This window comes from Peromyscus californicus, unplaced genomic scaffold (assembly GCF_007827085.1).
Source record: "Peromyscus californicus insignis strain IS unplaced genomic scaffold, ASM782708v3 Scaffold_15__1_contigs__length_86483966, whole genome shotgun sequence".
Lineage (NCBI taxonomy): Eukaryota > Metazoa > Chordata > Mammalia > Rodentia > Cricetidae > Peromyscus > Peromyscus californicus.
Genome location: NW_026294447.1, coordinates 77,173,456 through 77,196,328, shown reverse-complemented (window position 1 = coordinate 77,196,328; position 22,873 = coordinate 77,173,456). Strand labels below are relative to the sequence as shown.

At 35.9% G+C, this 22,873-nt stretch overlaps 1 protein-coding gene across 19 annotated transcripts in view; it reads left to right on the top strand.

The window, feature by feature from the left end:
• The window catches only part of Gphn (gephyrin), a 416,329-nt gene that overhangs the window by 66,978 nt on the left and 326,478 nt on the right, over positions 1–22,873 (top strand). For all 19 annotated transcript variants that reach the window (XM_052739502.1, XM_052739504.1, XM_052739503.1 and 16 more), the window contains exon 2: positions 16,359–16,437. In XM_052739502.1, coding sequence (XP_052595462.1) covers positions 16,359–16,437 — 79 coding nt within the window. The remainder of the gene's footprint in view (positions 1–16,358; positions 16,438–22,873) is intronic.

Below are 22,873 nucleotides of genomic sequence, written 5' to 3'. Positions count from 1 at the left end.
TTCTACTGATTAGTGTTCATGGTGCTAGAAGGTACTCTACATTACTACTTAGTCATCAGTATCACCCAGCAAAAACCCTGCAACCTATGACCTACTTGCAAGATACACTGCTGCAAATAGTGGCATAACTGTTACAGGAGTAACCAGCCACATTTTGGTTTTATTTCAGACCCATTCCATGAGATGGAACCATACCTGACACTGCTAAAGCTCCAAAAACCTGTTACCTGATAAGTCATGAGCCCTATCAGGAAACCTACTGCTATTAGTCCGTTAACAGAACATAGCAATACAATGACTCCTAATAACATACTACTCATAAGACAGTGCATGGTTCAACCCTCATCAGAGAAGCTTCTTCTTGAGATAGATGGTTATTAACACAGAGACCCACAAGTAGATATTATACAGTGAGTGAGAGACTTCGGAGCACTCAGCTCTAAATGTCCCATCCCATCCCCTAAGGCCCACAGATCTACCAGAAGAGGTGGTAAAAAAAATTTAAGAGCCAGAGGTGGTAGATTAAACTCAAGGAAATAGTGTGTGTCTAACACAATAGGACTAAACACATATGAACTCCTGTGATAGCACATACAAGACCTGCACAGGTTCAAACTACAGAAAAATCCCAGCACTGAAAAGGGAAAGTGTACAAAAAGTACCTCCCCCAGGAAACTTATTTCCAACTGATACCTGATGGGAAAGGGGAAATCTGTTTTCTCCAATGAAGTATCTGGTACTGGGTATGTCAACCACACTTTGGGGCAGAACCCGTGCCCAGGAGTTGTTGGCCTACACAAAACAGATTCCATGCTTTGTGTATGTGTGTGCACATTTTTTATTTTCTCCCCCCTTCTCTCTCTTCCTCTCTCTTTTCCCCATCCTCTCTCTCCCTCCCTCTCTCTTGTTTGGTTTTTTGAAACACAGTTTCTCTGTGTAACAGCCCTGGCTGTCCTGGAACTCACTCTGTAGACCAGGCTGGCCTCGAACTCCCCAGTGCTGGGATTAAAGGCATGTGCCACCACTGCTGGGCACTTCTTTTCCCTTCATTTTTTTATTTTACTTAATTAATTAAAAAAAAAATATTTTTTTGTGCCAAGACTTTTGTTCAGCTTACAATTTAGGATCCTGAAAGTCCCAACAGCATAGTGAAGGCTCAGTGAGGGTTCCCTTTGGGCTAGATCACATAAGAAAGCAGTCCACAAGCAAGTGATTATATGTAGAACAAGTATCAAACACATCTGAAGGTAGGTAGGTGAAGAGATTTGTTTTGTTTTTAACAGCCATCATGAAAAGCTAATAGGTTTCAAGAAAACTTCCTTTGAAAGCACATCTTGATAATATCCTACTAGGTTCCACCTCCTAAAGGTTCTGTAGTAGCTCCATTACTGTGTTTTAATGAGTTACAGTTATAATTAGATAATCTTGTATGTTCTCAAATCTGAAGTTTTATTTTTAAGGTTTATATTATTTTACTTCTAAAAATTTGAACATAGTTTCATCACTAATGTTAATAGTTCCTGAGGAAAATATTTTTAGTTTGTTTATGTATGGTCAACTTTACATATCTAGTCTCATAAAATTTACCACTAAATTTAGACTATTTTACCTTTAGGAGTGAACATATAGAAGTGGAGAATGAACACAAACTATGTACTCTTGTTTTATTTTGAGCAAGATCTCAACCTGCAGTTGAGGATGGTCCAGAATTTATTCTGTAGCCCAGCTGCTGGCCCTGAACTTAGGCTCTTCCTGACGTCTCCTTTGTAGTGCATGGATGTACTATTTAGTTTTTGACAAAAAACCTAAACATACCTTGGAAGAGGAGCTCTCAATTGAGGAGTTGCTTCCATCAGATTGGTTTGTGAGCATGTCTGAGGGGACAGTTTCTTGATTGACATTGATGAAGGAGGGCCCAGCCCACTGTAGATCTTCCATGCATGAGTTGTTGGGCCAGAGTTATACAAGAAAGGTAGTTGAGCAAGCCATGGAGAGCCAGCCAGTAGGCACTGTTCTTTCGTGGACTCTGCTTTCTTGGTTTCCCTCAATGATGGACTGCAAGCTGTAAACTGAAATTAACTGTTTCTTCTCTAATTTGGTGTTGGTCAATGTTTCATCACAAAAACAGAAAGCAAACTAGAACACTGGTTTGCAGATGTGTGCCACCAGATACAGAAAACTTAATCTTGGGAAGAAAAATGACCATAAAACTTGGTGCTGACGCTTGGGCTGATAAAAGAAGGGCATTGTGGTCTTTTTAGGCTTAGTGACAAGTAAGTTTCTGAATGAGGCAGGTGTTTTTATTCAACAACTGTCTACTTCCTACTAAGGCATTCTGTTAAAGAGACCAAGAAGAACCAGACAGACGCAGGACACACTTCCTCCAATAAGACCACACCTCCTAATCCTTTCCAAAAGCTCTACCAATTGTGGTACAAGCATTCAACTATATGGGCCTATGAGGGACCATTCTCATCCAAATCTTTATACATCTTGCTCTTCCTTACATGCCCAAGGTTGAAGGTAAGCCCCTATTGATGAAAATATGGCACACGTAGGACACAGGATTTAGATTATTTGAACTGGTTCTAATCTGAAAACCTCCTCCCTCTGGTCTAGCTTCCAAAGTACAAGGAAATGTTATGCAAGTTTCCATAGGAGGGAAGCAAGTAACAGTCCTACCCAGCAGCAACACAAGAACCACAATATGGCAAAATATCTACAAAGGGGCAATATGCTGTAACTCCAGCTCCAGGAGACCCAATGCCCTCTTCTGACCTTGCAGTCAACTGCAGTCTCATGTGTATACAAATACCTGCAAATATACATGAATAAAAATAAATATTTGAGAAAAAGAATTTTTATAGTTGTCTATAACTAGAAAGCAGAGATTGAATTTGTTTCTTATATTATAACATTTATACATATTTTTGATAGCTATACCATTATTTTTTATTGTTGTACCTTTATTTTTTAACTTTCAATTTTTAATTTTTAATTTTATTGAAAATGGATTTTTTCTCAAGTAATATATCCTGATTATGGTTTCCCTTCCCTGTACTCCTCCCAGTTCCTTTACAGCTCCCCTCCTATCCAGACCCATCCTTTTCTGTCTCTCTTTTAAAAAAAAAGTCTTCTAAGGGATAATAATAAAATAAAATATAATAAGATAAAACAAAAACTAACACTGAAATTGGACAAAACAAACAGAAGGAAAAGAGCTCAAGAGAAGGCACAAGAAACAGACCCACTTGTATTTCCCTGATGGCTAAGGATGTTGAACATTTTTTTTCAGTGTTTCTCATCCATTTATGTTTCCTTTTGAGAATTTTCTATTTAGATCTTATACCTTGTTTTTTAAATGTGTTATTTGTGGGTTTTCTTCATAGTTAAGGGGAAGATTTTTTTATTGTAGATATGAGACAGAGAAAACATTTGCTTTCTTGATACCTATTTTTTTTGAGTTCTCCATATATTTTCAGTATTAGCCTTCTATTTGATGTTTTGTTAGTAAAAATCTTTTCCCATTTTGTATGCTTTTGCTTTGTCCTAATGATGGTGTCCTTTGCCATGCAAAAGCTTTTCGGTTTCGTGAGGTCCCTCCCATTTATTAATTGTTGATTTCAGTGCCTGTGCTAACAGTGTTCTGTTCAGAAAGTTTTTTCCCTGTGCTAATAAGATCAAGACTGTTTCCCACTTTCTCATCTATCAGTTTATCTGGTTTTATGTTGATGTCTTTGATTTATTTGGAGTTGAGTTTAGTGCAGGGTGATAAGTATGGATCTGTTTGGATTTTTCTACATATAGCTGTCCTGTTTGACCAGCACTTTATGCTGTCTTTTTTCTCAGTGTGTATTTCTGGCTTATTTACAAAAAAAATCAGGTGTCTATAAGTGTGTGGATTTATATCTGGTTCTTCAGTTCAGTTCCATTGATCAGTGTGTCTGGTTTTGTGCCAATACCATGCTGTTTTTATTACTATACCTTTGTATTACAACTTGAAATTGGGATTGGCGCTACCTCCAGCAATTCTTTTATTATTCAGAATTGTTTTAGCTAGTGTGTGTGTGTGTGTGTGTGTGTGTGTGTGTGTGTGTGTGTGTGTGTGTTCAAAAAACTGAAAATTGTCTTTTAAGATCTGTGAATAATTGGGATTTTGATGGGGATTGCACTGAATCTTTGGATTGCCTTTGTTAGGATGGCCATTTTTAATCCTATGATCCATGAGCATGGGAGATCTTTCCATCTTCTGATATCTCCTTTAGTTTCTTTCTTCAACTCCATAAAATTTTTATCATACAAATCTTTCATTTGCTTGGTTAGAGTTACCCCAAGATATTTTGTATTATTTGAGGCTATTGTGAAAGCTGTTGTTTGCTGTGGGATGGTCTGTATGTCAAGTGTGTTGCTGATTGGTCAATAAATAAATCACTGATTGGCCAGTGGCCAGGAGGAAGTATAGGTGGATCAGGAGGAGAATAAAGCTGGGAAGTGGAAGACTGAGTCAGAGAGACACTGCCAGCCGACACGATGACAAACAGCATGTGAAGATGCCAGTAAGCCACAAGCCATGTGGCAAGGTATAGATTTATAGAAATGGATTAATTTAAGCTGTAAGAACAGTTAGCAAGAAGCCTGCCACGGCCATACAGTTTGTAACCAATATAAGTCTCTGTGTTTTCTTGGTCGGGTCTGAGCAGCTGTGGGACTGGCAGGTGAGAGAGATTTGTCCTGACTGTGGGCAAGGCAGGAAAACTCGAGCTACAGTTGTTTCCCTAATTTCTTTCTCAGCCATTTGTCATTTGTATATAGGAAGGCTACTGATTTTTGTGAGTTAATTTTGTATCAAGCTACTTTGCTAAAAATGTTTGTCAGTTATTACAGGAGTTCTGTCACCAGTCCATTAGCCAATTGAAAGAAGCGTTTTGGAGCGAGGAGCAAGCAGCAGTGGGTGTATGTGGTGGCTTGCAACTCTGTTGAGGTTCCCGATTTATTCTTTAATATTTGTGCATGGATTTTACACTTTAATAAACAATAAAAGAATTCTTTAACAATCAGGTATATCAGTTTCCTGTTGGAATTTTATCATGTGTAAATAAAGATACTTTGACTTCTTCCCTTTCTATTTGTATCCCGTTGATCTCCTGCAGTTGTCTTACTGCTCTAGCTAAGACTTTGAGTACTATATTGAATAAGTATGGAGAGAGTGGACAACCTTGTCTTGTTCCTGATTTTTGTGGAATTGCTTTGAGGTTCTTTCCTTTTAAGTTGATACTGCCTATGGGATTATTATAAATTGCCCTTGTATACCTGATTTTTCTAGGACTTTTATCATGAAGGGGTGTTGGATTTTTGTCAAAGGCCTTTTCGGCATCTAAGGAGATGATCATGCAGTTTTTGTCTTTCAGTCTGTTTATATTGTGGATTTCATTATTCAATTTATGTATGTTGAACTGTTCCAGCATCTCTGGGATGCAGCTTACTTGATTGTGGCAGATCATCTTTGACATCTTGGATTAGGTTTTCAAATACTTTATTGAGAATTTTTGCATTTATGTTCATATGGGAAATTTGTCTCTATCTTTCTTTATTGGATCTCTGTGTGGTTTGGAAATGTGGGTAACTGTGGCCTCAAAATGAATTGGACACTGTTCCTTCTGTTTCTTTTTGTGGAATACTTTGAGGAGTATTGGCATTAACTCTTCTTTGAAAGTGTGGTAGAATTCTGAGCTAAAACCATCTGGCCCTGGGCTTTTTTGGTTGGGAGACTAATTTTACTTCTTTTTCATTAGAGGTTATAATTCTGTTTAAATTGCTTATCTGATCTTGATTCAACTTTGTTAAGTCATATTTGAGAGAAAATTATTCTTTTCTTTTAGATTTTCCAATTTAGTGGAGTACAGGTTTATAAACTATGTCCTTTCGATTCTCTGGGTTTCTTTGGTGTTTGTTGTTACATCCCTTTTTTGTTTCTAATTTTGTTGATTTGGATATTCTCTCTCTCTCTGCCTTTTAGTTAATTTGGATAAAGGTTTGATTTTTTTTTTCAAAGAACCAACTCTTTGTTTTGTTGATTCTTTGTATTGTTTGTTTTTGTTTCTTTCTTTCTTTTTTTTTTTTGGTTGTTGTTTTTTCAAGATAGAGTTTCTCTGTGTGGCCCTAGCTTTCCTGGAACTCACTTTGTAGACCAGGCTGGCCTCAAACTCACAGAGATCCACCTGGATCTGCCTCCCAAGTGCTGGGATCAAAGACAATTAAAATCACTGCCTGGCTGTTTGTTTTTGTTTCTGCTTTATTGCTTACATCCCTGAGTCTGATTATATTTGTTTTGCTATCTACACCTTTGAGGTGTGATTTCTTCTTTTTATTCCAGAGCTTTCTGGTGCGCTGTTAAATTATTAGTGTGATCTCTCCATTTTTTTTTTTTTTTTTGTAGGCACATTGCTATGAACTTGCCTCTTAGAACCACCTTCATTGTGTTCCATAAATTTTGGTATGTTGAGTATTCATTTTCATTCAATTCCAGAAAGCCTTTAATTTTATTCTTAATTCATATCTTGATGTATTTTTCATTCAGTAGTAAATTGTTCAATTTCTATGAGTTTGTAATCTTTCTGTTGTTTCTGTTGTTAATATCCAGGTTTAATCTGTGATGGTTCAATAAGATGAAGTGTGCTATTTCAGTTTTCTTATATCTGTTGAGACTTACTTTGTGTACAAGTATACAAGTATATGGTCAATTTTGCAGAGAGTTTTATTATGTGCTGAGAAGTTAAATTCTATATGTTAGGATGAAATGTTCTGTAAATATCTGTTTGGTTCATTTGGTTTTTGTCTGTTAGTTCCAGCATTTCTCTGCTTAGTTTTTGTCTGGCTCACCTGTCTATAGTGAGAGTAAGGTATTGAAGTCTGTCACTATCAGTGTTTAAGGGTCAATATGTGATTTAAGCTGTCGTAGTTTCTTTTACAAACTTGGGTGCCATTATGTTTGGTGCATAGGTGTTAAGAATTGCAACCTCTTCTTGGTGATTTTCCGTTGATGAGGATGTTGTTTCCTTCCCTATCTCTTCAAATTAGTTTTGGTTTGAAGTCTATTTTGTCATATTTTAAAATGGCTACACCAGCTTACTTCTCGGGTCCATTTTTTCCCACTATTTTACTGCAGAGTGATTATCTATCCTTGATGTTAAGATGTGTTTCTTGGATGCAGCAGAAAGATGAATCCTGCTTTTGCATCCTTTTTGTTAGTCTATCTTTTTTTTTTCCTGAGGAATTGAGACCATTAATGCTAAGAGATATCAGTGAACAGTGTTTGTTGATTTCTGTTATTTTGTTGTTGTTGGTGGTGGTGATAGTGTATGTGTGTTTTCCCTCCTTTTAGTTGCTATTTCTTCTGTTTTCTTAAGTGTAGTTAACCTTTTTACGTCAAAGTTTACCTCCTATCACCTTCCCTAGGGCTGGATTTGTAGATAAATATTGCTTAAATTTAGTTTTATCATGGAATGCCTTATTCTCCATCTATGGTTATTGATTGTTTTGCTGGGTATAATATACTGAGCATCTGTGGTCTCTTCAAGTCTGTAGAACATCTGTCCATGCCCTTTAGGCTTTTCCATTGATAAATCAGGTATTATTCTAATAGGACTGCCTTTATATGTTACTTGGCCTTTTGCTTTGCAGCTTTTAATACACTTTCTGTGTTCTGTACCTTTAGCTAATTTTATTTATTTTGTGCCTAGGAGACTTTCTTTACTGGTCCCATCTCTGGTGTTCTGTATGCATCTTGTACCTTGATAGGTATTTCCTTCTTTAGGTTAGGGAAATTTTCTTCTATGATTTTGTTCTAAATATTTTCTGTGCCTTTGAGTTGAGTTTCTTCTTCCTCTATTTCTGTTATTCTTAGATTTGGTCATTTCACGGTGTCCTGGATTTTCTGGATGTTTTGTGCTTGGAATACTTAAGATTTAAGTTTTTCTTTGACCACAGTATCCACTTTTTTTTTTAATGTCTTGGAGTTGGAATTCTTTGGGGGACTGCCAACCAGCTCCCAAATAAAGACCTGAAGACTTATTATGAATTATGAATGCTTGGCCTTAGCTTAGGCTTGTCCCACTAGCTCTTTTCACTTAATTTAACCCGTTTCTATTCATCTACATTTTGCTTTAGTGCTTTTTACCATGTCCTACTTTCCTGCTTCCTCTGTATTTGCTCTGCTGACCTCCTGGGATCTCCCTGGTGTCTCTTTTCTTTCTTCCCCTGAGCTTAAATTTCTCTTCCTACTTAGTCTCCCTGCCCAGAAGTCCTATCTATACCTCCTCCGTCATTATTGGCCATTCAGCTTTTGATTAGACCAATCAGGTGCCTTAGGCAGGCAAGGTAAAACAGCAAAACATCTTTACATAATCAAACAAATGCAGCACATCTTTATATAGTTAAACAAATATTCAGAAACATAAACAAATGCAACACATCTTTACAGTTAAGCAATTCTGCAATAATGTCTTCAGTGCCTGAGAATCTCTTTTTTATCTCTTGTATTGTTGGTGAGGCTTGCTAACACCAACAAATTGAGTTTCTAAATTTTTTCATTTCCAGATTTCCCTCTGTTTGTGTTTTCTTTATTGATTCTCATTCCATTTTCATTTCTTGTACTGTTTTATTCATTTCCTTCCACTGTTTGTTTGTGTTTTCATAGCTTTCTTTAAGAGATTTATTTAAGGTCTTTTTCTTGTGCTTCAGCTATGTTGGAATATTCAGGACCTGCTGTGATAGAGTTGCTGGGCTCTAGTGGAGGCATATTGTCTGGCTGTTGTTGATTGTGTTTTTATGCTGGCATCGAGGCATTTAGATTTGGGAAGATTGTAATTCTAGGTATTGATATCTGGTTTTGTCTTTGTTGGATGGGTGTTTTGTTTCTTAGTTTCTATTTCCCTCTCTGATTCTTAGGAGTGTATGGTGACTGTCTGTTGCCTGGTAGGATTCTTTTCTGGAATCCTAATGGGTGTGGTCACTGGCAGTATCATATAAAATGTGTTTCTAGGTATTGGGAACTGACACATAGGTATGGGGATAGACTACATAGGAGCTGAAAGCAGAGCTGAAAGCAGGGTGTTCCACTAGGATCTACTTAGTCCCCTGAGAATGGAGTAGAGAGTATGGAGAGGCTGCAGCAGGTGATCTGCCACAGATCTGGGGAAACTGGAGGATTGGACATGAAGGAATGGAGGGAGGAGTGAAGGTCTGTCTACCTGTTTCTCTGACAGGGGTGGCCTGTGGTTTTCCAAGGAGTGCTTGCTGGGTTTGATGCCTAGGATAAAGCCATGAATGGGGGGAGGGATGTTTGGAGGGGAAAATCTGTGTTATTCACTGGAGTTGGATTGAAGGAGTTGCAACTGGTGGTTTGCTATAGAGCTTGGGATGAGACTGGGTGATTGGTTTTGAAATGGTTGAGGGAGAGGTGAAGATCTTCAGTTAACCTACCCACTTCCCTTGTTTGGAAACTATTGTACCTTTACAATAACAGATATAAAGGACAGGGTAGACATACAATAAGGAAAATTAGCTTCAAGAAGTTAGATAGCGGGGCTGGAGAGATGGCTCAGAGGTTAAGAGCACTGCTTGTTCTTCCAAAGGTCCTGAGTTCAATTCCCAGCAACCACATGGTGGCTCACAACCATCTGAAATGAGATCTGGTGCCCTCTTCTGGCCTGCAGGGATATGTGCAGGCAGAACACTGTATACATAATAAATAAATCTTTAAAAAAATATATCTTAAAAAAAAAAAAAAGAAGTTAGATAGCATGCAACTCCATTAGTATATCCCTAAAAAAAAAAAAAAAACCTGTAAGAATGAAATCAAATAAGTAATTGCCATGGGGACTGGAATAGTACAGGTGGAAGGTGTGAATACAGAGAAGTAATAATGAGGGGATTATTTTTAGCTTGGGGTTGTTTTATAATTTGAAACTGTTGAGTATCTTGGTAGTGGTTAAACATGATGTAAAATTGCATTCCTCTGACTAAATCAACACATATAGACATGAAAAATATTGGGGAAAACTGAGGAAGATTTGTATGCTAGCTAAGAATAGTGTACAAATATTAAATGTCAATTTTTCCTAGCTTTAATATTATGATAAATAATATCTCACCACTGGTGAAAACAGAGTGAATTCTATAGTTGTTTTTTTGTTTTTTTTAAACTTTCTGTGCATCTGTGACTATTTCAGTATAAAAAGTTATAGTCTCAGCTGGGCAGTGGTGGCGCATGCCTTTGATCCTAGCACTTGGTGGGGGGGGGCAGTTATATTCTCATCATTTTTTCCTCAAAAGATTGTATTATGTACATTCTAAGAAATTCCCAAGTTCTTAAATAAAAATCTCAAAGATTTTCTGATATGTATATTTATAGAAGTTGAACATTTATAAGTTTTAGGTCTATGATGCATTTTAAGGGTTGTTTTGCATATAGATTGAGGCTTGTATTAAAATCATTTTTTCTTTTCTGCTTGCTTAATTTTCCAAAACTATATGATGAAGACCTGTATTTCTTTTCTACTTAATTGCTTTTATACCATTGTCTTAAAACAAATTTTTGTATGTGAGGATCTATTTCTGTTTTCTATTTTCCTTTCCCCCTAATTAATTTATAAAGTACAGCATTATTTTGATGGTTATACCTTTCTAATAAATTCCTAAGTTCCCCATGTGTTTTATTCCCCTAGATGCAGTTAAAGTCAGAGTGCATGAATAGAGTGGAATAAGAAAAGGACAGATTGAAACGTAAAGGAGAGAAGAAACTTGAACTTTTCTGATGTGAAATAAATTCAGTTACTGTCACTATCATTTTTCTGATTCCACTTATGGAGGGAAAGCTGGGCTAGAGGAACTGACTAAAGTGCTGAAGTCTTTTTTATTTTATTTACTTACTTTTATTTACCTTTTTTTTTTTTTTTTTTTGAGGGTCTCATTATGTAGCCCTGGCTGTCCTGGAACTTACTATGTAGGCTGGCCAGGCACTCACAGAGATCTGCCTAATTCTGCCTCCTAAGTGCTGGGATTAAAGGTGTGTGCCTCTTATTTCTTAAATCTGAGGGGAAACACTTCAGTGGGTCCCCTGAGCTGGTGTGCTTTCCAAATGTCAGAAACTACATAAAGAGGAACAATTGTGGGCCTTGTAACCAATCCGGAGCAAACAGCAAAGGGAGAGAAAAAAGCCACTGCTCTTGGTATTGACACCATCTCTATACATTATGCTATTTGTTGTTCCCCAACCTTGCAGCCATTTTATGGTTATTACTGTCATTGTTGACTATGCATGTGAGGTAGTTTGATTAATGTTTTGGTGTGGGTAAAATCCAGATTCAACTGATGGATTTTAATGTTTGCTACTCATTTAAATTTGTGAATAAAACCCTTGGACTGATTCTATGTAATATATAGAGCTCACCATAAGTGTTTAAACACGTTTCATGAATGATTCAGATTAAGTGAAAAACTGATGGTGTCCACTGGGTGGCACCCATATACTAGATGCAAGGACAAGTCTGAAGGACCAGCTGGTTAAGGGTGATCAGCACAGTTTGCTGAATTGGAAGCTGTCTTCTTTACCAGGAGTTGGCTGACAGCCTTTGTGCCAATCTGTCTGAAGCTTGATTTTGTTCTTTTAGTTTGATATTTTTATTTTTAAAAAAGTCCAATATAGAGTGGTCAGCCCTGAAACTACCCCCCCCACCCCCCCCCACACACAAACACAGAGAACAAAAACAGACTCAGAAGGTTGTATTTATATATTCTGTGTGTATTATATATAATTTCTATATATCTAACAGTAATAATCAGAAAAAGAGACTATCAACTTGAGAGTAGGATGGAGACATTGGAGGGGTTAAAGAGGGAGTGTTTAGTATGGGTTAAGGGGAAAATAATGTAATTCTGTTTCAATTAAAAATATATTTTTAAAAGGTGTCAGGTTGGGAGGGATGGAAGAATATGCACTAATATGTCTGTCCTTTTCAGAAGAAAATGTTTGTCAACTCCTGCCTTAGACAATATCCCCAAGGATTTCAGTATATTATATTCTCTTTTAATTAGGACTATGGATAATAACCTTACTAAAGTGAGAATAGCAGATTTACAAACACAACCTTGTACAAGGCTGCAGCTATGAAGATGTAGGACCTGCTACTAAGAAGTTCTAAGCTAACCATATTGATGCCTAGAGATTGTCTTCTGATGAGACTGACTAGAATCTAGTTACTAATCAAACTTATATTGCTATGATTATCATTATAATAAAAGTTTGCATTGAAGAACAAAAGTTCAACAGAAGTGCTAATGGTATATACATTTGAGATAAAGTATTACAAAGAAGGTAACCCAGTATTTTGAAGATACGTTATTTTTGAAGAAAAACGGGAGCTAGGCAGTGGTGGTGCACGCCTTTAGTTCCAGCACTCAAGAGGCAGAGACGGGGATATCTGAGTTCTGAGTTCGAGGCCAGCCTGGTCTACAGAGTAAGTTCCAGAGCAGCCAGGGCTACATAGAGAAACCCTGTCTTGAATAGCCAAAGAAGAAAAACAGTAAGGAAACATGTATTAATTGGGTGTCATGAATCTGTTGAGTTTTTAAAAAAATGTATATAATAATACTACTTAATAGTTTATTTTTTGGTTATAGGTAGTTAATGAAAATGAAAGCATGTATTTGCTTTTTTTTAAAAAGTCATATCCCAAGGCTAAATTTCAAATTTTGTGTTAATATGTGGGCTTAGTGATAGGCAGTTCAATTTGATGTACTTGTAATTAAATTTGACTTGTATATTAGAGATATTAGTGTTTTGGAAGATTAATAACTTACAGTGTAGGTTAAAAAATTGGAATCTCACAAATTAAGGAAACAGTGTAGTTACCAGTTAGATTTTAATTTTTGAAAACCAGAGCTATGCTTTATTAGAAATACCCATATGTCAATGTTGAAGTCAGTATGATCTGTATTTTACATAGAATCTTCTTTATAGGAATAGGGAGCATATTAATCTTACCTTAAATGTGTTTTATTCTAATGAATACTCAGGGAACCCCCACTGAACAAAATAAATAGAATATTATAAATACTTACCTTTACCAGTTAACTTTGTCAACTTTACACAACCTAGAATCTCTTGGGAAATGAATGACAATGTGAGGGATTGTCTATAGTTTGCCTACATTGGTTTGGCCTGTGGGCACATCTGCTACAGATTGTCTGAAGTTAACGGATGGAAGAAGACCCAGTCCACTGTGAGTGGCACCATTCCCAATCAAGGGGTATTGAACTCTGTAAGAGTGGAGAAACTGAACTGAGCACAAGTGACACATACATCCAGTCTCTTTGCCTTTTACTGTAGATGTGAGTATAACTAGTTATTTCAAGGTCTTGCCCCTTTGACTCGCTGCTGTGATGGACTGTAACCTGGAACTGTAAACTAAAACAAACCCTTTTGCCCTTAAGTTGCTTTTTGTTAGAATATTTCATCATAGCAGAAATGAAATTAGAATATCATTCATCATACTATCCTTTCTTCCAAAGTTGGTGTTTTTCTTTTTCATTCTTATTTATTATACTTTTGTACTTTAATTTATAATAAATGTAGTCTTACTTTGCCTTTTAAATTTAAACACTAAATGGACTCATCAGGTTGTATTTATATATTTATGCATTTATATTTATGTAACAGTAACGGTTAAAGAAAAAGAGGCCAGGGATTTGAAAGGCAGCTGAGGAAAAAGGGACATGGAAGGAATTGGAGGAAGAAAAGGGGATGGAATGGAGGTAAATGATGTAATTATATTGTAGCTTCTTAAAAAAGAAAAGAAGTAAGATATATATTATGTGTTTGAATTATTTTGTACAAAAGCCTGTTTCTATCAACATTATTTATGTGACTCATCCACATTGATAGGTCTAATTCTTCATTTAAACTCCCAACAGATATTTAATTGCATTAGTATTTATTTGTTTGATTTTTTTTTTTTAAATATAGGTTTTACTATATACCTTAGGCTGGCCTGATACTTGTTGTATATATAACATCAGATGGCCTTGAGTTCCAGTCCTCCTCCTTCCTGCTTCTTTCTCTTGGGTACTAGAATTTCATATGCCACTACAGCCTGCCTTCAGAATAATTAAGGCCAGGCGGTGGTGGCACACGCCTTTAATTCCAGCACTCAGGAGGCAGAGGCAGGTGTATCTCTGTGAATTTGAGGCCAGCCTGGTCTACAGAGCGAGATCCAGGAAAGGCGCAAAACTACACAGAAAGAAACCCTGTCTCGAAAAACAAAAAAAAAAAAAGAATAATTAATTAATTATAATATTGGTAGTCCTAATTTTGCACTATTATAAACGATTCTTCAAAAAGTTATGCCTATGTGAAAAATTTCCTTGGGATATGTATTTATGTATACAGTTGTTGGTGAACAAACTTTTATTCTCCATTTTACTAGCTTTGTAACATTATTCTCCAAAGTAGTTATGTCCTCAACAGCATTGCACTGAAGTTTGACTGAGACTTAGTACATTGGAATTAAAGTATTAACTATGTGATAACTGTCATTTGTGCATTTGCTAAGATTTTGATAGCTAAATTTTTTAAAAAGAAGCTCAAGTTCTTTGTGCAGTCTTTTTCTGTTTTTCTCTAGAGGTAATGTGCTCCTAATTATTGATATTTTTCCTATTTGTTTATAGTTTTATTGTAAGATCCCCTATAATTGCCTTTGATATACCTTCTTCTAATAAAATGCTCATTTGGTTAAATTTATCTTGTGCTGAGCAACTAAATTAAAATGGAATGTTTTCATTATTATCTGGCTTTGCTCTAAAGATGTGATTTTCCCCTAGTTCGAGGACAAAGTTTTTCTGTGTGATACACGTTAAATCTCTGACTGCTTACTCTCTCACTGTATCAGTCTTCTATTATCACCTAGATACCAGACTTCCAGGGGAAAAACTTTGTCTTGAAAAACCAATAACAATAATAATTATTGTTATTATTTAAGTTCCCCAAATAACTAAACTGAAAACCTCTCTGACCATATTTCTACTAACTCTCACTTCTATATTTCTTAGATCATTTTTTGTTTGTTTGGTTTTGGTTTTTCCAGACAGGGTTTCTCTGTGTAGTTTTGGTGCCTGTCCTGGATCTCGATCTGTAGACCAGACTGTCCTCGAACTCACAAAGATCTGCCTGTCTCTGACTCCCGAGTGCTGGGATTAAAGGTGTGCGCCACTGCAGCCTAGCTTCAGAAGTTTAATTCTTCTTTAAAGTATTGTTTTCTCTTCCATTCTCTCCTGTTTATTTGTATCACTGTTGATTCCTATATAACTTATGTTCTGTTCTTTTTTATTTCAGACATTTGTCAGCTGATTTTTTTAAGTTCAGTAATCTTAGATTTTGCTATATGGAGTTGGATATGAAACCTGCCCGTTTCTTAATTTCATATTATACATATAATTTCTAAAATTATTTAATTTTCTTTGGTAGATTTTAATTCTTTGTTTACATTTCCTTTTTAGGCTACTGTTAAGGATTTTTCTTTGCCTCATGTTAGTTTTCTTAAATTTTTTAAACTCTGTATTATCTGTAGTGTTTTGTATTCTTTTTTATCTTGATCATTGTTTATACTTTGTGCTCTATCTCATACCTGTAACTTATTGTTTACAAGTATTTCCCATGGGGTGGAACAGTAAACATGGATATAAAATTTCTTTTTCTTTAATTCTAAATTAATATGAGAGAGGAGCCATTTGTCCTCCAAAACTCTGCTGTTTTGAACTGGACTGGCTTCTTGTCTGTCCTGCTGGCTTGCAAATACCAAGAGCTGTGGTGATTTTCTTTTTCCCAAATAATCTCTTTTGATCCTTAGTCTAATGGCAAATATTCCCAGAAATCAAAACAGTCAGCACACTGAAATTATCTAAGAAGCTATTACCATTCCACTACTTTAGTTTATACTTTTATTTGATCTCTGCTGTTTATCTCTTTTATTTTGGGTGTGTGGGATCAGGAACTTGCCGCTATGTATTACTAAATTAATCTTCTAGAAGTAAAAAGAAAATTTCCACATTTTAATTGCTTTATATATTGCATTTATATAAGGTTAGTGTGTTTTAATTAGCCACTTGTCATTGAAATGTTGGCTTTGTTGTTAACCATTAACATTTTTTCCTCAATTTACCAGGGGGGGAAAAACGGCAATGCTGATATTTAGAAAAGAAATAGAAAGGATAAATTTCATTTAAAAATTACTTTTGGGCACTACGAACTATAGTGAAATATAAACAAAAATTAATTTTCTTTTCTTCCCCTTTTTCTTGTTTAGTGAGTGATAGCTGCTTCAGAAATCTTGCAGAAGACCGCAGTGGGATAAATCTTAAAGATCTTGTCCAAGATCCTTCATTGTGAGTATTTGTTTTTATCACTAAGTATAATTTAAAACTTTATTTTTACATTAACTTAAAAATAGTTTTAACAGTTAATTTTAAACTTTTTTTCTGAGAATTTGTTACATTTAGTTAAGTCTGACAGAAGTTTCTTTTTATAAAAGGGAAAACCATTAGAAGAGGTGGTTGTTACCATGAAAGATTGACTTCATTAGCACTAGTAGCTGGTGACAGCAGTGTGGCAGTAGATAGTGGTCAAAGGAATTACTTTCTTTTGGGGGGGGCTTCTTTTTTGTTTTTGTTTTTGTTTTTTGTTGTTATTTTGTTTTGTTTGAGACAGGGTTTCTCTGTGTAGCTTTGGTGCCTGTCCTGGAACTCACTGTAGACCAGGCTGGCCTCGAACTCACAGAGATCCACCTGGCTCTGCCTCCCGACTGCTGGGATTAAAGGTGTGCGCCGCCACCACCTGACAAATTACTTTCTAATTGATTTGTTTGGGGAGATGAGAATAAATTTGCTTACATCAATTTTAAGTTTCTTTGAAAAATCTTATTTGCAATAATTACTCTTAAAATTAGAAATATAAAGCATTTGTAATAACTACATATACTTAACTGTATTAGACCATATTTAATGTTCCATATCAGAAAACTGCACACCTTAGAAAGTTTGGAGTTTTGTAGCTTTCAGTATTTTTTATTTTTTTGTTTGTTGAGACATCGTCTCAGCCCAGCCTGGCTTAGAACTCAGCCTTGGCTGGCCTATAAGTCGTGATCCTCCTGCCTCTGCCCCCCAGTGTCATGGATCACTAGCATGTGCTACCATATTCCTCCTTGTTCTTTAAATTGTTTCTTTTGTTGTTTGCTCCTCAGGTCAATTCCATTCCTTATAAGCATATATTCTAGTATATTATTACTATTTAATAGTTTCCTCAAGTTTTTAAATTTTATATTTATTGAAAAATAAGTTCAAAAAGGCAGACCCCAGAGACTATTTCATACTATAAATCTATGTGATAGATTATCAAGACATATATAATATGTGTCCCACAATTTTACATCCATTTCACTATTAACAAATTAGTGGAATGCAATGAACTGGATAAGCTATTATTTGAACGTGATCAAGGAGGATTGCCATAGTAGAAAAGAAATATGAAAAAGTCACAAATCGTGTAGGATAATTTTGTCTTTTTACTAACTTGTAATAATGGAAGCCAAATTTGACTTGTGTCAAAATTGAGATGAGGGGAGATATAATAATCTTTTTTTTTCCCCTGGGTGATTTTTGTCTATCTCTATCTTGTACATGTTAAGTACAAAACCAAGTAGACTTTGACAGCTCATTTTAACTGGCTAATGTGGCTGTTTGAGTTGCCAATTTGTATGCATACTAAATTTTGAAATAAATAACCCTTTAATAGCTTATTTTCTATTTCTGATAAAAATTAAAAGGTTGTATCCTCTGCATGTGTATAGTATGGCAATTTCAGTTATATTATAAGACCTTCTTTGTTTTGTATCTCAATGTAGCGAAAAGTCTTAAGTTATATCTGTATTAATAACAAATCTGTATGTACATAATTTTCAATCATATAAGAAATTATTCTTCTCATGATATAATTTAAGCTTTTTTCTCTTTAAGTAGAGTAATGCATGTTGTTTAAGTTACAAAAATTAAACTGTTTCTTCCCAAGAGATGGCTATGATATAAGTATTAAAGTTATAGTCAGTTGCATTCTTTTTTGTTTTGTTTTGTTTTGTTTTGTTTGAGACAAGATATGTAACAGTCCTGGCTGTCCTGGAATTCACTCTGTAGATCAGGCTGACCTCATAATAACAGAGATTCGCCTGCCTCTGTCTCCCGAGTACTGGGATTAAAGGTGTGTACCACCACTGCCCAGCCAGCTGCATTCTTTATAGAGCTTAATTCTGTTTACTTTCAAAACAGTTTTAAGTGTGTGCTATTGGTGAGACAAAAAGTCACCACATTTGTGTTTTGAATTTTTTTATAAATCCTCAAAAACATTTACTTGTTTGTTTGTTTCTAGCTTATGAGGTTTTGCCTGCGTGTATGTCTGTGCACCATGTGTGTACAGTACCTGCAGAGGTCAGAAAAGGGTGTCATATGCAATGGTACTGAAGTTACAGATGGTTGTGAGCCACCGTGTTTTAGAGCTGCCAGTGCTCTTAACTGCTGAGCCGTCTCTTCAGCCCCATGTTGTAGATTTCTTATTGCTTATTTCTATCTAGCTAGATTATTTGAAATTAGACTCAATTACAAATGTTAAAAGCTGTTTAAGACTCAAAAGACCTATAGAAAAGTGTTGGTACTATTCACTCTGCTGTTGTTTGAGTGTTGGGTGTGGCATTTGTGGTGAGGTTCATTTAATTTCCAAGTATTTTCAAAAACTCATTACTTACTCTACCAGATATTTGTTGTTTAACACTAAGAAAGAATTGCTCAAATGATGGGAGAATTACCTCAGTTAGATATATCCCCAGGAGTGGAATTGCTGGATTACATTGTATTCTGTTTTAACTTTTGAAGACACAATACTGTTTCTAGAGCAGCTGTATTATTTTACATTTTCACTAGCAATATATGCTAGTCTCCCCAATATGGATGTCACCCCACACAGAGACAAGATTAAAAACCAAAAGCAGCTTAGCTTCCATCTTTGCCAACACTTATGATTTTGTGTTTGATAGTTACTATCCTTCTTAGTATGCAGTAATTATCCAACAGCTTGAGGAGTTTCCTGATATTTGAATTAAAGTTCACTAATTCTTCACGTCTTGTCTTCAGTATTGACTTTAAAATGATTCTGCTAGAAATTGTGTTTAAAGTGTCTACTATTTTTGACTACTATAACTGTGATACTCAAAACACAGTATAAGACCATCTTAGCTAACTCATAAATTCTCTTTATTGTCATTACCAAGATTAAAATACAAATAAAGTCATAGTAATTTTGTAACCATGCATTTTAATAAATTCATTTTTCCTTGTTTTGTATAATGCTCCTTATATTCCTCACATAAAAAGATTTATACTTGTAAAGATTATAATTCAAATATAGATACCAGCTTGGGATGATTAAAAACCAAGCAACATCATGCTAATAGAAATATATTTGATGTTGTAGATCATTAGTGATCAAGAAACAACATCCTATTAATGGATGTATACTTTGATATATAAATCACAAGTGATTAGTAATGAAAAGTTTATGTTTAAGAACAAAAGTTAGCCAATATAGTTGTATCTGTATATACATTTCTTAAACATGAAAAATGGTATTTGCTTATATGTTCACAACTTTTACTAGTTGGGGTGGAAAGTTTGTTCTTTTGGTATTTCTAGAGCACTGCCTTATTCCCCCAGTATACTTGTCATCACACGGTAGCTTCACTGATTAATGATATTTTGGTCCCTTGGATCATGACATTAAATACGAAGGAAAGACAGGATTGCTGTCTGGAAAGCAATCATTTCTAAATATAGACTGTGCTTATCTGCTGGTGTTAAGAGAGGTTGCTATGGTGAAATGAATTTCTTAAAAATTCCAGTCAACAGAATGTAAACAGTGGCTTCTGAAGTGGTTATTTCCTATAAAGCTGGACATTTTCATAAAGGTTAAAATGTAGTTAACATCTTTAATGGATTATTTATAAAATTTCAATTTTAGAGCATCTTTGAAGTCTTTATTATATAAAATAGGAGAGTTTTTGTTTTCACTGTAGACAAATTTAATTTAGTATTAATCTTGATTTTTTTCTAGCAGCAGCATTAAATATCACTGAGTTTTCACTTTGCTACCATGATTTTGCTAATTCTAAAAAACCTTTTAGAGCTTTCTTATAAGTAACACCTCTAACTGTAAGATCTCATCAGTGTCACTTACTTTTCCCCCTGCTTGATGGATAACATGCTGATCTATAGTGTGTATATTGTAATGATATAGTCTAATATGACATTCCACAGTTGGTGCCACAGTATGCTAAAGTTACAAACCCCAAAACATAATTGGGCTTTTTTAAAAGACATCTTTTTTCCCCTCTCCATTCCTGAGATTAAATAGCTAACTTTTCATTAGGTATTCTTTTAGAATTCAGCCCAAAAGCATTAGGTGATGCTTAAATTCTTTAGTAACTAGGTTTAGCAGACATACCTCCTCTGTGAACAAGAAACATACCATCAAAGATGTATAATATCTTAGGTTTTTAGCATAAATCATGTAAATAGGTGAAACAATTAGCAAATAGGGATGTGAAACAAGAAAGTGGTTTAGTAAGCTCCTCCTGCAACCATCTCTTCACAGACAGGACAAGTAGCACCTGTTTACGAATTTAACAAAATTCACAGGAGCTAAGGACATCAGGTGAGAGAGCATCGTGCTTAGTTTTAGTGTAACAATTCAAAGAGACTGAAGATAGCAAGAGTGAGTGAGTTGCCTCTGTCACTTCTTTCCCCAACAATAAACAGTCCAACAAGGAGAGATAAGTCTTCTGCATGGGGGAGGGGGCGGAGAAAATTAAGTTCAGATCTTAGACTTGAAACACAATTCAATCAAGGCCTTGTTACATTGAAACCTGCTGTTTAGCAAAGACCCATGAATTTTATTGACAGGCAAATACTTGTGGACTAAGCTACTTGATCTGTGAGTGAGCTGATGGCTGATTGTAGTCCTTACCCCCTCCCCCAAGCTTCAGAGGTAGACTGTAGAACAAAACTTCAATTACCCATGATCAGGGCACAAAAGCAAGTATAGGGCTTTGTCTTAGGCCCTGACAGAGGAGAGGGATCAGTGGGGGAAAAAACTGGCTACTCAAACATGAAGACCAGAGTTAGGATCTCCAGCACCTGCATTAAAAAAGAGGTGGGATTGTAGCCATGCTGTAATCCCACTGCTTGAAGAGACAGGGAATCCTGGGGCAGGCTCACTGGCTAACCTAACCAAATTAATAGATGTTGGGTTCATCAATAAACCCTGCCTCAGTAAATAAAATAGAGAGCTGTCTTGAATACATCAACATCAGCCTCTGGCATCTACGCACATGCATCCAACCCACCTGCAACATACACTCATATACATTGCAAACATGCATACACACCCCAAAAATATAAAACTGTGGTGATATTTTATCTGTGTCCCCCAATAAAGTTTATTGTATATAGTTTTTCCTATATTAGTTACAATTTTTTATTTTAGACTAAAAAGGGGAAATGTGGTGATGTAATGTGTCCTCTAAAATATTGTGCACCCTAATAAAGTTTATCTGAGGATCAGAGGAAAAAGCCAGCCACCATTTTAAACATAGAAGTCAAGCAGTGGTAGTACATGCCTTTAATCCTATCACTCGGGAGGCAGAGATCAGTCTGGATCTCTGAGAGTTCAAGGCCACACTGGGAACAGAGCCAAGCGTGGTGGCACAAGCCTTGAATTCCAACACTAGTTAACCATACAGGTCTAGAGGTCTGTACAGACAGACTGACAGGAAGTGACAGCTGCGCAGGAAGAGAAAGTGATAAAGCTGGACAGAGAGAGGAAATGAGATGCAGAACAGAAAGGCATATAGGCGTGGGTATACAGGAAGTAGATCTCTTTGGCATAGGATCTCCAAATGGTAAGAACGTGGCTAGCTTTTTCCTCTGATCCTCAGATAAACTTTATTGGAGGACACAGATAAAATATCACCATACAAACTGATCAGGAATCTTTCATTTCCTTGATGCCAACACCTACTCATACACTGATAGAGCTCACAGATTTACAGTCTCACTCAAAAGCCCCCTAAATCTGGATGAATTGTGGAATGCTAATATATAATCCATTTTAATTAAAAGTTTTTTCATACAGTGTATTTTGATCATTTTTTCCTTGCCTCAAGTCCTCCCAGTTCTTCCCTACCTCTCTATCCAACATTGTTATTTTTCTCTTTCAAAAAAAGAGCAAGAAACAAAATCCTAAGAAATGCTCTAGTGTTCGACCCACGAAAGCTCAATGAAAACCAAATGAGCAAAAGGCCAATAAGACAAAAAAAATCCTAACAAAACAAAGTGATAGAAAACATCCACAAAAGTACTATTGTGTTGGCCAGCTACTCCTGGGCATGAGGTCTGTCTTGAAATGTTGATATTTTCAGCAGACACACCATTGGAGAAAACTGATTTTTCCTTTGCTGGTGGGTATCAAATGCCGATAGCTTCTTGGTTAGGGGTGGGTTCCCATGTCCATATCACCATCTCAGTACAAGGACCCCATCTGGGCTTGAATCTGTTCATGTCTTGTGCAAGCTGCTGCAGTTTCTGTGAGTTTTAGTGCATGTCAGTCCTGTTGTGTCCAGAAGACCATTTCTCTGGAGTCATCCATCACCTCTGGCCTTTACAGTCTTTCCACCTTCTCTTCTGCATTACTCCCTGAGCACTCATGGGAGGGGTTTGATGATGA